This window comes from Lissotriton helveticus, chromosome 2_1 (genome assembly GCF_964261635.1).
Source record: "Lissotriton helveticus chromosome 2_1, aLisHel1.1, whole genome shotgun sequence".
In the NCBI taxonomy this organism is placed as follows: Eukaryota; Metazoa; Chordata; class Amphibia; order Caudata; family Salamandridae; genus Lissotriton; species Lissotriton helveticus.
The window spans coordinates 96565102-96578977 of NC_136059.1; the positions used below are offsets into that span (position 1 = coordinate 96565102).

General features: G+C 43.9%; 1 protein-coding gene across 2 annotated transcripts in view; it reads right to left on the reverse strand.

The window, feature by feature from the left end:
* The window catches only part of LOC144817753 (sialoadhesin-like), a 358435-nt gene that overhangs the window by 21071 nt on the left and 323488 nt on the right, over positions 1-13876 (reverse strand). For both annotated transcript variants that reach the window (XM_078674539.1, XM_078674540.1), the window contains 3 exons: positions 7296-7550; positions 5334-5633; positions 4793-4898 (listed from right to left, as the gene is read on the reverse strand). In XM_078674539.1, coding sequence (XP_078530665.1) covers positions 4793-4898; positions 5334-5633; positions 7296-7550 — 661 coding nt within the window. The remainder of the gene's footprint in view (positions 1-4792; positions 4899-5333; positions 5634-7295; positions 7551-13876) is intronic.

Sequence of the window (13876 nt, forward strand, 5' to 3'; positions counted from 1 at the left end):
ACTCTAAATCAAGGTCGGTCGGGCAAAAATGTGATAGATATCTTTGCTAGTTGCATAACTATGTAGAACAATATTTGGAACAACATCCCTGTATCCATAAGGCTCACCTCAACACTGCTCTAATTTAGGAAAGAGTTGAAGATGCACAACTTTAAAGAACACTGCACTACAATGCATTAGCAGTTCTCAAACAAGTTACCTCTCTCGTCACTCGTTGACTTCATGATGGACTTTGACCATATCCAGCTTTTCAATGCATGTTGGCTAGGTTTCTGATGGAATGTGGTTTAGTAGTAGGTGTAAGTAGGTACCTACCACTAGTAATAAGGCCACAATCACTATATAAGGTCCAGTCAAGGTCTCAATAAAATATTCCCTTCCTCAACCCTTGGTAGCTGGCTGTGAACAGGCAGGCCTAACTTAGAGTGAGGTGTGTAAAGCATTTAAAAACAGCAATACATTAAATAAGTAAGACACAACACACAATAAAAATCCAACACCAATATTATCAGAATAGGACTTTTTAATGATTAGAATGACATAGAAATGACAAAAATCCAATGTAGGGAACCAGAGATATCATTTTTTAAAGATTACAGGTAAAAGCAGCAGTGAGAAGCAAATAGCGCTCAAAGGGTTACAAAAGGACGCAAAGTCAAGAGTTCAGGCCACCCACGATGTAACACTTTTACATTTACTCCCATAAGTGTTTCTTGATGCAGGAAAGTCATCCACAGCACCGGCCAAGAGTTCAGAAGCTCTGGTTTCCCTCTTGGGGTCTGGGGCTATAACTCCCACAATGCACCTGGTCAATCCAAGAAAAATCCAGGTGATGCGTGTCAGCTGGAGCTGTCCTCATTTTTGATGTTACAGGTAGCCCTTTAAGCACTTTTCTACCTGTTGCTGATCAGGGAGTATACTCCTTATCCTTTAAGACAGGCAAAGTCCTTGTGTTGTGTAGCCTTGTGAGTGCAGCAGGTGCAGTCCTCTCTTGTGCAGCCCAAGGGTCCAGCAGGGCAGTCCTTCTTCTCCAGACATTTCTTTTGGGTCTTTGAGGGTCAAACACCACCAATCCAAGGTTCCAGAATCTCTGAGTTGCTCCTTATGAAGTTGGGACAACAAGGACCCATGATTTACTAGGCCAAATCCTTAAAAGTGCACTAAACACTGTGCAGCTGGGTTCTTCTTGGTGTAGCTGATGCAGGTATATTTCTTTTAATCTGTTGCTTTTAGAGAGTCTAAACCTTCAACTTTTCAGAGCAAGGCAATGTTATTTTTGGGCCGAAGTGCAGCCCTTATGAGGGCAGCCCAAGTGTCCAGCAGGGCAGTCCTTCTTCTTGGAGTTTCAAGGCAGGGATCTGTGTTGCTAGACTGCTCTCCCATACTTATCCAGTGTTCTTGGGTGACAAGCAGGGAGACACCCCTGACCAATTGGGTGGCATATTCTTATCCAAGAAAGCACTGTCTTTTAAAATCCAAAATGGAGAAACTCTCCCTTTAGATTAAGATCTGGCTAAGCCAACACACTGGTGTGCCTACGTTTCCCTAACACTCCCTTCCAGCCCCTCTCCACATGCTTCACAGGATCTTCAAGTGGATCCCCACCGAAACTAGAAGGACGGTCACCCAGGCCCTCGTCAGCAGCAGACTGGACTACAGCAACGCACTCTACGCAGGAGCCCCGGCCAAACTTCTGAAACAACTCCAACGCATCCAGAACGCCTCAGCACGCCTGATCCTCGACATCTCCCGCCGCAGTCACATCACACCCCAGCTGAAAGACCTGCACTGGCTCCCCATCAACAAGAGGATAACCTTCAAGCTCCTCACCCACACACACAAGGCACTCCACGACACCGGACCAGCGTACCTCAACAGATGACTCAGCCTCTACACCCCCGTCCGCCAGCTCCGCTCCAACGACCACGCCCTCGCCACCGTCCCCCGCATCCGAAGAATGACCGCCTGCGGCAGATCATTCTCCCACCTCGCCGCCAAGACGTGGAACACCCTCCCCATCTACCTACGGCAGAACGAAGACCTTCTAACCTTCAGGAGACTCCTCAAGACCTGGCTCTTCGAACAGTAGCAGCACCACCCCCCCCACCCCAGCGCCTTGAGACCCTCACGGGTATGTAGTGCGCTTTACAAATGCTATGATTGATTGATTGAATTACATGAGATTACATGGAATCACACAAGAAGCGTAAAACGGCATTTAGCACCAAGACCCAAGGATGCATTTTGCACTAAAAAAACAGTGCTAAATGCAACAGAACACAAACCGTATCAGACAGCAACTACTAGTACTCACTGAGTTTGTTGTTCAATCCTCCTGTAGTAGGATTTCTGTACCAAATTGCTCATAATTATGCAGGCATAATCGCATAATTTTCGAGAATTCCGTGTCAAAATAGTAAATCAAAATTACCAAAATGACTCCAGCGTAATTAAAATGTTCCCAGGCCTATTGTATTTATTAAGGACCAAGCCAGTTATATGTCAAGTTAGGGCAGCCCTTTAAAACACAGTCTAGAGCATGGGTATTAGCAAATATTTTCCCGGGGGCCAAAGAGTTTGGTCTATGGTGTGACCAAGGGCCACATTGATGCCAGCACGCTGGGAGTCTGCAGACTGGAGGGCTGTAAAGTTGGTTAGGGGAAACAAAGCATGTACATCTAAAGGCTGAAGTGCAAATTGTGAAACAGAAAACTTGAGATCTATCCCAGCTTCTTCACTTGACCAAATTGTGTGATCCTAGGCAATTGCTTTATTTCACTTTGCTTCCTTTTGCTTCATTATCACATATAAGAGCATATCGAAATACATGACTTCAGGGAAGAGGATGGATGAACAACCCAGCCCCCTTTCCAGGACCGGAACCTTCACGATCGCTGCCTTCTACATGGAAGGCTGAATGCTGTCCAGCAAGGCCGCCCGCCTCAGTGGTTGACGTGGCAGAGGAGTCTCCCTGAACACCGGAGCAGGGCGAGATGAAAACTCGATCTGGTAACCAGAGGTCACCGGACAAACCGTCCAGGCACTGGGAAGACCCCGGCAGTGAAAAGAAGTGAAGGTGACCACAAACTGGAAAAGGCGGAGAGTCACTGCTTTGGAGAAGGAGTGGGGGCAGAACCACTGGATTGGGACCAGGACTTGCCACTTCCAGGGGTCCCCGGCCATGACCCATGCCACAAAAAGGCTTCTGAGCACCCCTGGCTGGAGGAATGGCAAAGGTACCGCGATACCCAAACCCAACCCTGAGAAGGAAGCCAAATGGCGGCCACAAGCTTCCGATTCTCCTCCCACTGTTTGACCAAGTTCTCCAGCTGGGGACCTTGGAAACCTCAAAGGGCAATTCGAGCAGGACAGACTTCAATGAGGCCTCCGCCTTCCAAGTCTGCATTTAAATATTATGATGAGCAGCAATGGAAGCCCCTCAAGTTGCACAGCTGCACACAAGTTATTGAAGGAAATGTCTGACAGGTACCACACCTGGAGTTCCATGAGAGCCAACAAAGAGAAAGCATCCTCCCCCTCATGCAACTGAAGAGCTAGAGCTTGAAAACCCTTCAACAGGGACTGAACCAAATAATTGGAATAGGCCGTGGCCCGAACAGAAAGATTGTAAGCAGCGTAGGTCTGCTTCACAGCACCCTCCAACTTTATATTGATTGGGTCACAAGGAAGGGCTTCATCTGACAGAACCATGCCCTGGGAGGAAAGGCCATCCATCAAATTATCCACCTTGACAAACTGAGCGAACTCCACTGAAAACCCATTCAATGGGTACTGTTTACCCAAAAAGTGAGGAAAGACATATTTATCAACATCCCGCCATTCATGGGCCAGCACTTTGCTGGCAGCACCGTGTAAAGGCAAAGAGTCAGGATCAGGCTGGTGATATTGAGTAAAAGAATTATCCTCCATTCTATCTAGCACAGGTGGAGGAAACCCCAAATTATTACTGACATGGACAAATGAGAGCGCTCAGCTCCGTGAACAAAGAGACCCCCTTCTAAAATCCTCATCATCGGGATCAACAGAATCAGGCAGGGGAGCAGGGCAAGGAACTTTTGCAGGAGGACCGTCCGCCTCCCATGCCATGAAAGTAGCCTCTACAGCCTCATTGATCAAGAGGCGTAGCGCGTCCGCTGTGGGAATCGTGGTGCTGGCAGCAGCCTGTTCCATAGTAGCACAGCACACGAACACGGACGCGCCCTGCATCGGACTAGATTCTAAGGAAAGAAATCCCGTGGCCCCTGATCTCTCGTGGAAGGCGCCACCAAGCAAGGAGCGCCCTTAAACATAAAGGAAGCCCAATCGAGCTGGCGACCACAATAGAGGAGCCAGAATCCGGGGTCGAAGTAGGCACAAAGGCGCTCAGCGTCACCCCCCTAAAACACAAAACCAAGGCCTGCTGGAGCAGGGCGAATAGGTGTAAACAAACACAGCGTGACTGCTAAAGCAAGCCACAAACACAGAGAACACATAAGTAAGGAAAAACACTTACCTGACCTCGCAAGGAATACCAAACTGCAGCATAAGAATAAAAGTACAGGTTGCCATGGTGACGCACCTCCCTCTTTATGCATGCAGGGTAGGTAGTGCCATATTGGGGGAAGTGTTTGACCTCTGCTAGGTGAAAGGTTTCTGCAGAGCAGATGAGCTGCTCTTTGGAATGGGATGGGACGATGGACGAGGAGGTAATGAGGGACTAGATATCTTAGACCATTACCGTGTAATCTACTTCTCCTTGTTGTATTATCTACAGGCATGAGATCAGACTCACCTCTTCCAAATCTTTCCTGCTAACACAGTGATCAGCAACAGGAGACAGGTAGCAGTGACAATTGCGACCACGGCTAAGCTCTTGTAGAAGTGAACCTCCTCAGCAGCTAGAATGATAAAGGATAGATAAGGAAAAGACACACCAATGAGCTGCAACAATGTGTGGGAGATGTAAATGGCGTGGGGGCATGTGATGTGATTCTGAATGAACCCACCCTCCTTAGTGAAGACTGCACAACAGAGGTGGGCAAAACTTTTGCACAGTTTAAAAATGTTGATTGGACTATGAACTCTGCTCAACTTTATTTGCTGAAAACATCTGTGGAATAATTTTCTTGCAACATTGATTTTCTTCTATTGATTAGGATGTCTTAATCATATTTGTTTACCGTGTTTGTTTTTGAAAGATTTGCAGGTCCCTAAAGTTCATGAAAATTCCAAGGTTTTAAAAAAACTTTTCAGGAAAAAAAAGTGACAACTTATCAAGCCCCTAGCTTACAAGCTCCTCTTCATATCATTTTCACCAAGTTTATCTTGCTTACCTTGCACATTGAAGTATAGAGACATTGTTGTGGAGCCCAGTGTGTTGTTTGCTGTGCAGACATAGTTAGCAGAATCTTCAGTTTTGGCGTCTATTATTTCCAGCCGCAGTGAATTGTGTGAAGACGATGTCCTTAACCTTGGGTCCCAGGTGCTGTGGGAGCCGGTGGAAGCCACAGGTGCATCATGTCTGTACACGGTTAGGATGGAGGCAGGAGCACTGTCAACCGAGCACTGTATGATACCCAGTCGCTGGCCCTGGCTCTCCAGGAACGAAGACGCTTTGAGATCTCTTGGAGCATCTAGACATGGAAAAGACAAATACTGCTTAGTGTTATTGCAGACAGGTTCCTATTCATGATTTATCAATTTAACCAGGTTTGTTGTAACTTGTACCTAATAAGCAATCAGTAACAACCAACAACATGGTGTAAAATACTTGATTCAACGCTATAGAGAAACAATTTATGTACACGTGAGGGTTCATTGACTCTTTCTACACCCATCTTAGACAAGTTCTTGGGACAGTCCTTATCAGAAGAAGATGGTCCACTTGGAGCATCAAAGTTTTCCGAACTCTCTTCTCCTTCCCTGGCGACTTGTAGTACGGCTCTCGACAAATTCTTATTTTGAATTTAGTTTTCTTTCTGGAGATGTTGTTGATGGATTATGTCATTGAAACACAACTTTGGGCAATGCCAAATTTAAGGACTATCTGTGTGCAATACATTTAGATAAAATATATCTAAAAGGGAATCCGACTGCCTTTGACCGGATCACAGATTTGGTGGGCGTGAGTAAGGAATATTGGAGTGGGTGATGACCTTCACTTGAATGAACTCCTGCAATACCAAAATCCCATGACTTCTTTGGCTCTGTAACCAAAGAGGCAGACACAGGAGGAAGTGAATCCACTTGATTTGTTCTTTTCTCATGCATTTCCAAGCAGAGGAAAGTCCTTAGCTTTTATATATGTGAATAGGTCCCAATGGCAGGCAAGTTTTCCAGGTTGCCAATCAACACCTCAGCACAAGACAGCAAAGGAGAGGGGTGTATATCAAGTACAATGCAGGGAAAAGTAGTTGGGAATGGAAGCAGATGTGTCCTCCTCACTCTCCACCAGCTAACAATAGTTTTCAGGGAAGGACCCGGGAACAAGTGGTATGCAAATTTCCAAATCCGAAACACCATATTCCACTCCAGGTTTTACTTCAACAAACTATCTTAATCTCAAACATTAGTCGAATTTAATCTTTTTATCATTCAGTCTATACCTCTAGTACAACTTCTCCTCACCTGAGACTAGCACCCTCATCTGCTTTATGTAAGTACTCAAGATAAAATATCAAATAGGTTGTCTTTAATGTTTATCTTCAGGTTTGAGACTCCTCATGCAACACCTGCCGAAGCTCGGATATCCGCGATAACCAAGAGGGACTGTGGCGTCCAGAGGTGTCACCTTTCATGAGCTCATTTACAAAGTCATCACAACCAGCACCCCTGCTTATCTTGCAGACAAGCTCACCATGTCTGGAGGTTCTTGGCACATTATCAGCCAGGTCAGCATCAAACTGCAAACTAAGAAGTGTGAGAAAGAAAAAACAAGGCAGCAAGCCTTTTCTATCCATGCAACCAGAATCTAAAACAACATCCGTGTATCCACCAGGGTCGGCCTAACACTACTCCAAATTAGGAAAGAGTTGAAGATGCACCTCTTTAAAGATCACCACATCACAATGCATTAACCCTCCACAACCCAGATTACTCTCCTATTTTTCATTGACTTGCTTGCCTTTGACCATGTCCAGCACTCTGCTGCCTTTTCAGTAGGTTGGCGCTATAGATATGCCATTTAAATACATACCTGCAGCTCTGTAGGTGCAGGTATGTATTTCCAGAGAGGCAATAACAATATGTGCTTTTAGTAAAAGCAATATATACAAATAGACAAATAGAAGACGTACAAAGCACATCTATCCCAATCAGCGTTGATGTCCGGCTGCCCTCGGCGTCCTCCACCTGGCAGTGATAGGAACCAGTGTCGGTGCTGGTCACTTTATGCAGGACCAGAGAAGGTTCAGTGCCGACCTGCAGCCATCGGTTGTTTTTGTACCAGGTGTAGTTCGCTGTCCCGTGAACTCCAAAGGTTGTCACACATGTCAGGTTCAACAGGTCACCTTCCGGCAATTCTGGTGATGGCTCAACTATCACTCGTGCAGCTGGTTTGAAAAAAAATACAGATTAGGAGAATCTTTATATTTGCCCCTTTGCCATCTATTATTTAACAAAAGCAAGTATATGAAATCATATGTAAGCTGTGTCGAAACATACAAGTAGGAGGAAAAACTGTCAACCACACAATGCAGTTATTACCAGAAGTGAACGCACGGGCAGTGGAGACATGGACAGCTAACCAGCTTGTAAGCGTATCATTCCCACTGTTTCGGACCCTCGTGAGTGTGGCAGTATATAAAATCAAAAGTGAGACATTTCAATATCCTACAATTATACCTAGAATTGGAGGAGCCCCTTTAATACCATTGTGTGAGAGGTGTGGCGCAGTGGCCAGAGCGACTGACTCCGAGCGCGGGGTTCATGGTTCGATCGCCGCTGGTAGCTCAGCTCCACATCATGTGACTCTGGGCAATAGCTCACTTAATCTCCCCGACGGGCTCCAGTGCCTTCAAACCTTAAGCTGTGATATGTTTGCGCTTTACAAATAGGAATTATATATTATATTGTGTACCATGCAGACTCCAGAGCTCCATCTTGGCGGAACCGGTACCTGTCACTTATTTGCAATGGGAGCCTATGGTACAATTGATAAAACCCAGAAACTGATTTAGGAGATTTTGGCAATACACCTGTGGGGGATACACAAATGTCCATCTTTGTGGAAATGGAAAAACTGTGCATAGCCCCATGAAAGCGCAGAAAAACCTCTCCCTGAGTTGTAGAATTTCCGTAGTTATATATTTACACTGCGAGAAGAATAAGGGGTGTTTGTAATGGGTATGTTACCAACATTAAGGAAGAGGAAATAGAAAGGAGAGGATGTGACGGGAGTATCAAAGGAGAGGGCAGAAGAAGAGAAAGTATCAACAACCAAAACCCCGTCAAATAAGAATAGGAGCCCGCCGTGATGCTGCAATACAGTAAAAAAGAAGGCGCAGATTTACTTAGAACTCATGCAACGCAGTGTTGCAACGCAAGTTGCTGCGTTGTATTAATGGAAGAGAGCTGGAAAGAGCCATATCTACTAAGGGATGGCACTCTTCAGCTCTCTCCCTGCGCTGGCTGACTTGAGGCTGCCTAGCACCAGCGCAGGCATCCTTGAACCACGGTGCCTGCCTTATGGGCAGGATTGGTTTTGCGCGGGAAGGGATATCTTCCTGCATAAAAACAATCCTTAGTGGCATGTTCCACTTTCTATGTTTGCTGCAGAATGTAGCACATGTGGAGAGAAGAAATCACTTGGGAAAGCCTAGCATTTTGAAGCATTCCCAGCTTTTATCTTTAGTAAATGTGGGAACGCACCAAAATCCATGGGTGAATGCATGGGAATACCCACGCCCCGCCCATTGAACGCCTCCCCAACTCAGGGTAACGCAAAGGAGCGCTATGCACTGCGTTGTGTTACTTTGGATTTACTAAACCACGCAAAGCCATGCAAAAATGATTTGACGCCACGGCTGCCACACAAAAGTGTTGCAACCCTGATGCAAAATCATAGTAAATCTGCCCCTAAAACTCGCATTCACTCATATGCCATCCTTGAGTTATTGCTAGAGCCACAGATCCTAGGTCAGAGGCACGGCAAGTGGCCAGGTAGCTCCCGAAACAGCCATATCTTCAAATGAAGACATGCTTTTCAGATGGCACAGCTTTGAAGCAGCGAGCAGCGCTTGTCCCTTTCTGTCCCGAGCTGTGCTGTCTGTAAATAATGCACTCATTTGGAGAAATACTAAGTTAACCCCTTCGTTGCATGCGCCGGTCAACAGCCATCACGAGCACTACCTCCGTAGTGCTGCGCACGTCCGTTGGCCGACGCGACCATGCCCGCGCACGGAAACGTCCGCACTGCGGCAGATTCTACGCCACACTAAAGGGGTTAATGAATGAACTTTAGAAAGTGGAAACCCCTAAACACATGTGCTTGGCACAGAGCCGCTGCAACTGATCATGATATGACCCTAGACCTTCAATAAAACCTTCAGCACCACAGCCGGCATCTCGCAGGGAAGCCGGTTAAAGTGCCTGAATGAAGTGCTATGATGGTGATGGGCAGCACAAGATCTACATTCAGAGCCTGCTTGTGCAGGATAGGCAGCGTGTTGCAGTGTAATGCTATGGACCATTTATACATGGTTATCTGGGCTCAGGATGCATTATTAATATTTTTAATTATAGTTTTGATACCACAATCTTTGCTAGCTCTAAGATCTGTAAATAAATTATGTTATTTTACACTATTTACTGACTTTGGAAGGATGAGAGGGTACATTTACCTGGTCAGGATTCACACTTGTAACCCGCTGGTCACTAGTATACAGATGCCAATACTAAATGTTTGCTAGCCACCTTGACCCATACAACATCACAATCGTCACCACTAGCATGTCCTCAATTGAGAGGGTATCCATGATACAATGGTACCTATCTTTCATTTGAATGATGATATTCCTTCTGTAAAACATGACAGCTTATTGCCCGTGACTACAGAACAGGTGACCCCTGGACATTATGGGGACATGTTACTGTTTAGTAAACTTCAGCACTAAACTAAATCTATAGAGGGCTGATATGTGCATGTCTCCACAAACTGAGTTTGGTGGCTCACACATGTTGAATGAACACCAAGCCTGAGGCTTGGGGTTTCACTCATGTCATTGTGCCACCTGGCAAGTGTGCTACAGCTGTGCTCTGATCTCTGTTTCCTGTCAGTAAAGGTATGTGATGGAATATTGTTTGCATCAGTGACCAGTGCAATGTTTGCACTGTATGTTCAGGCACATCATGTCCCTCTGATGACACCATGCCGCTCACACTCACATTTCTAGGAGCCTTTTCTCACAGCGGATACTATGCATGGAAACTCTGCGGATGGACATTCTACTGGTTAGGATGAAACATCTATAGTGCCCTCCTCTGCAGCTGAACCAGCTCCATGTAATGCCATCCAAGGCTACATTATGTTTAGACCTCAACAGACCCTACACTATGTCAGAGGTAAGAATAGGCAGGGCCCCAAAGTTCATTGTTGAAGAGGAGCTGATAGTTCAGGAGGGGGCCATCTGCAAACTCAAGTAGCTCTATAGGGGATCAGGGCAGTGACTGAGAAGAGGCAGGAAACAGAGACTCCGGAACAACATTGCTCAGAGGTCCTGGACCTTGGCAGTGCTGGACCACTAAGCAAGAGTGTTTACTCAGGTAACCAGTCATGGTGGGCTTACAGGAATATTACCTCCATCCATATAGTGCAGCACCAAAGATGGTCTCTTCATGGCTAACCCTCAAGGATCTGTATGCCCAGCTGCTTACACAAGATCAGGAGGCGGCCTCCCACGCGTGACAAGCACAGACTTAGCAGAGCGTTAGACTACATGCATCTACTACAGATGAAGATACACTACAAGGGCTCATTAAACTCCTGAGCAGATCCATACATCCATTTTCCCGTGTGATACACCTCAGAGATACGCTACCTCATTTCCCAGCAAAAGGTTCATCTCCCATTACTAGAAGGATGTGTTCACCTACAGGTTGTCACATGGGTAGGAGAGACATTGGCTTTGATGGGCATGTTCATTGGGGGCGAGTGGTAGATTGCAGCAAATCTGACCTTCACATGCTGGTATAAGCACCTTAGGAAATGTGCAGACGGTAATTATTTAAGACAATGGCGGTCAAGCAAGAACAATGTCAAGCAGCCGCTATAACAGTAGTTCACTCTGCACATGGTACTGTTAATGCAATTTGTATATCAAGCCACAAGCCGATATGATACAGTGACAAGAGCCCACATGCATGTATAGGTTATGTATGCTGCAGGGGGTGGGGGCTGTGCCAAAGGATGGCCAATGGCATAACAGGCATGACAACCCAGGGGTCTATTCACAAACTTCCTTTTGCAGTACATAAAGTATTTTGCAGAAGTATCAATCATGTACTACAAAATGTGATTCACAAACCTATGGGAGGGGGGATTTGCCTCATCTTTCTTTTCTGTGTGGAAATCTCCACCACTGTGGTAGAGTTCTCCACAAACATAGGTTTGAGTCTATTTCAGTGGAAAATGTGGGAAAGTCGAGAGGGAGTGGCTTAAAAATGGGGAACGCTTGCTTCTAAATGGAAGGGGTTTGGGGAATGAAAGGAGGTATATAGAGAGGGAAATTCTAATGCAAATACAACCACAAAAAAGTAAGACCATTGTTAATCACAAACTACAATTGTGAAGTTACTACAGCCCCAAAGGTGTTAAACAAGGTCCAGTCTTGGAGTAAGTAAAGCACCACAGACTTAATATTTAAATAATTAAAATATTTTATTATTTTAAAAGTTAAAAATAAAAAATAAAATGTAAAAAAAAGATTATTTTAAACCTTTCTTTAAAAATTAAAAGTAATTAAATCCATTAAACACATTATTTTTAACTAAATGTACCACATATTTGATACAAATAAAAATGTTAATGAGGATGGGATTTTTAAAATCATTCTTTAAAAACTATTATGTCTAAATTAATCAATTAAATTAATATATTTGATTTAGGAAATTAATGAATGCACATTTTAGTTGAGGACTTAATCTGCTGTAACATCTTATTTTATCAATTAGGGAAAAATGTAGTTTTTGACATTTAAATTTAACAAAAATATATTTAATAACTTTTTTAAAGAACAATAAATGTTAATAAGTTTCCATTTGTCGTCTCACAGGGAGATCTTTGCCACGGTGGTAGAGATTTCTACCAACAAGTGCAAAGTTATTAGTAGTACTTTCACACTTGTGAATCCTGTAAGTCTACACCTAGATGCAAATCTACACTCGAAAAGCTAAAAGTGTAGTGTTGCACCTAGGTGTAGTGGTAAATATACACATGAATAAATATACACATGCATATTCATATTTGTGAACAGGCCTCACTGTGTCTATATGTACCTATGTGCTGGAACCTTGCATCACTTACCTATTCATTTATGTTGGTGTTGCATAAAGTGCAAACACGTGGGTGTTTGACCACATTGGTGCCCCTTGCACAGAGTATTTCTATTCAGTCATGCCCATATGAATGAATTCTGACCCTCCTACCACAATGGAATTACCAGTGAGATCAATAAACTACTCGTGTCAAAGTCGACTCGTATACCACAGAATCATGAACATGAATGTGTAAGGCTATTTGTCAAGTGGTATGTGTTAAGTTATCAATGCATATCAATTTACAACAATCTAACTAGCTTCAAATGCAAACATTTGACACACAGACCTGACACACATTTTTCTCTGTAATGTATTTGATATTTACTGGGTGATAAACATATAGGACCTGTTTTGGGCTATGTTGCCAGTGTCTCCATTGGCACAACATCTCTCCAGCACCAACCAATGCTTTTCCTCGCTTCATTCTAGAATTTCCTTCAGATATTTTCAGCCTCAGAGACAGGGTCACCACTGTCCCTGGTGACTCTGGAGCAGAAGTGATCAAGGTTACTGCTGTCACAGGAGAACAACTAAACAAGGCCATTCATCAGACACAGTCCCAGCTTTCTGATGACCTCCTACAAGGTAACATGCCTCATTTCCGCATGAGATTAAGCAATGCCTCAGGCTGAGTCCCCCATCATTAGGGTTAGGTTAAGATCAAGTTGTACTTAATTTATAGCAATTAAATATAGTTTATTAATTGTATAAGGGTTAACAGCAAGGTTAGGTTAAGATTACTGTTTTAATTGTATGGAATTTAATTAAAGACTACAGTCATCGTAAGGGTAAAGCTAAGGCCAATATTTTATTCAATATCATTTAACTGAATTTAATTCAAAGTAAGTTTATTATTAACCGTAGGGTTAATTTAATGATGCTTATTTAATTTAATTTATGTTTAAGAAATATAAAATAAGCAGTATGGTTAGGGTTAGGTTTAATGCTAGTGTCAAAGTAGATGAAGGGTCAATGATGGGATGGAATTAGTTATAAATTATATTGACAAGTTCCCTTGGCTATGAAGTTAGAGTCGTGGCAGTGGCTCTAGCACAGTTGTATTTAGAGGTAGTAAAATATTGGTGGTATATCAGAATATAGTTAGCAAATACAATTACAGAAATACTGTTTCCAAAATATTTCTCACAAAAGAAATCATCTCATTGGGTATGGATTTTCTATAATGAACTCCAATCTGACCATTTTTTGTTAAACAATATATAGTTCACAATATTTTGGTTACTGTATTCGGATATCAAAACATCAAACTGTCTTACATGCACCTGCTAGGTGAATATCAGGAACCAGCATTACATCCATGCCGAGAGGTGTTTAAAGTACT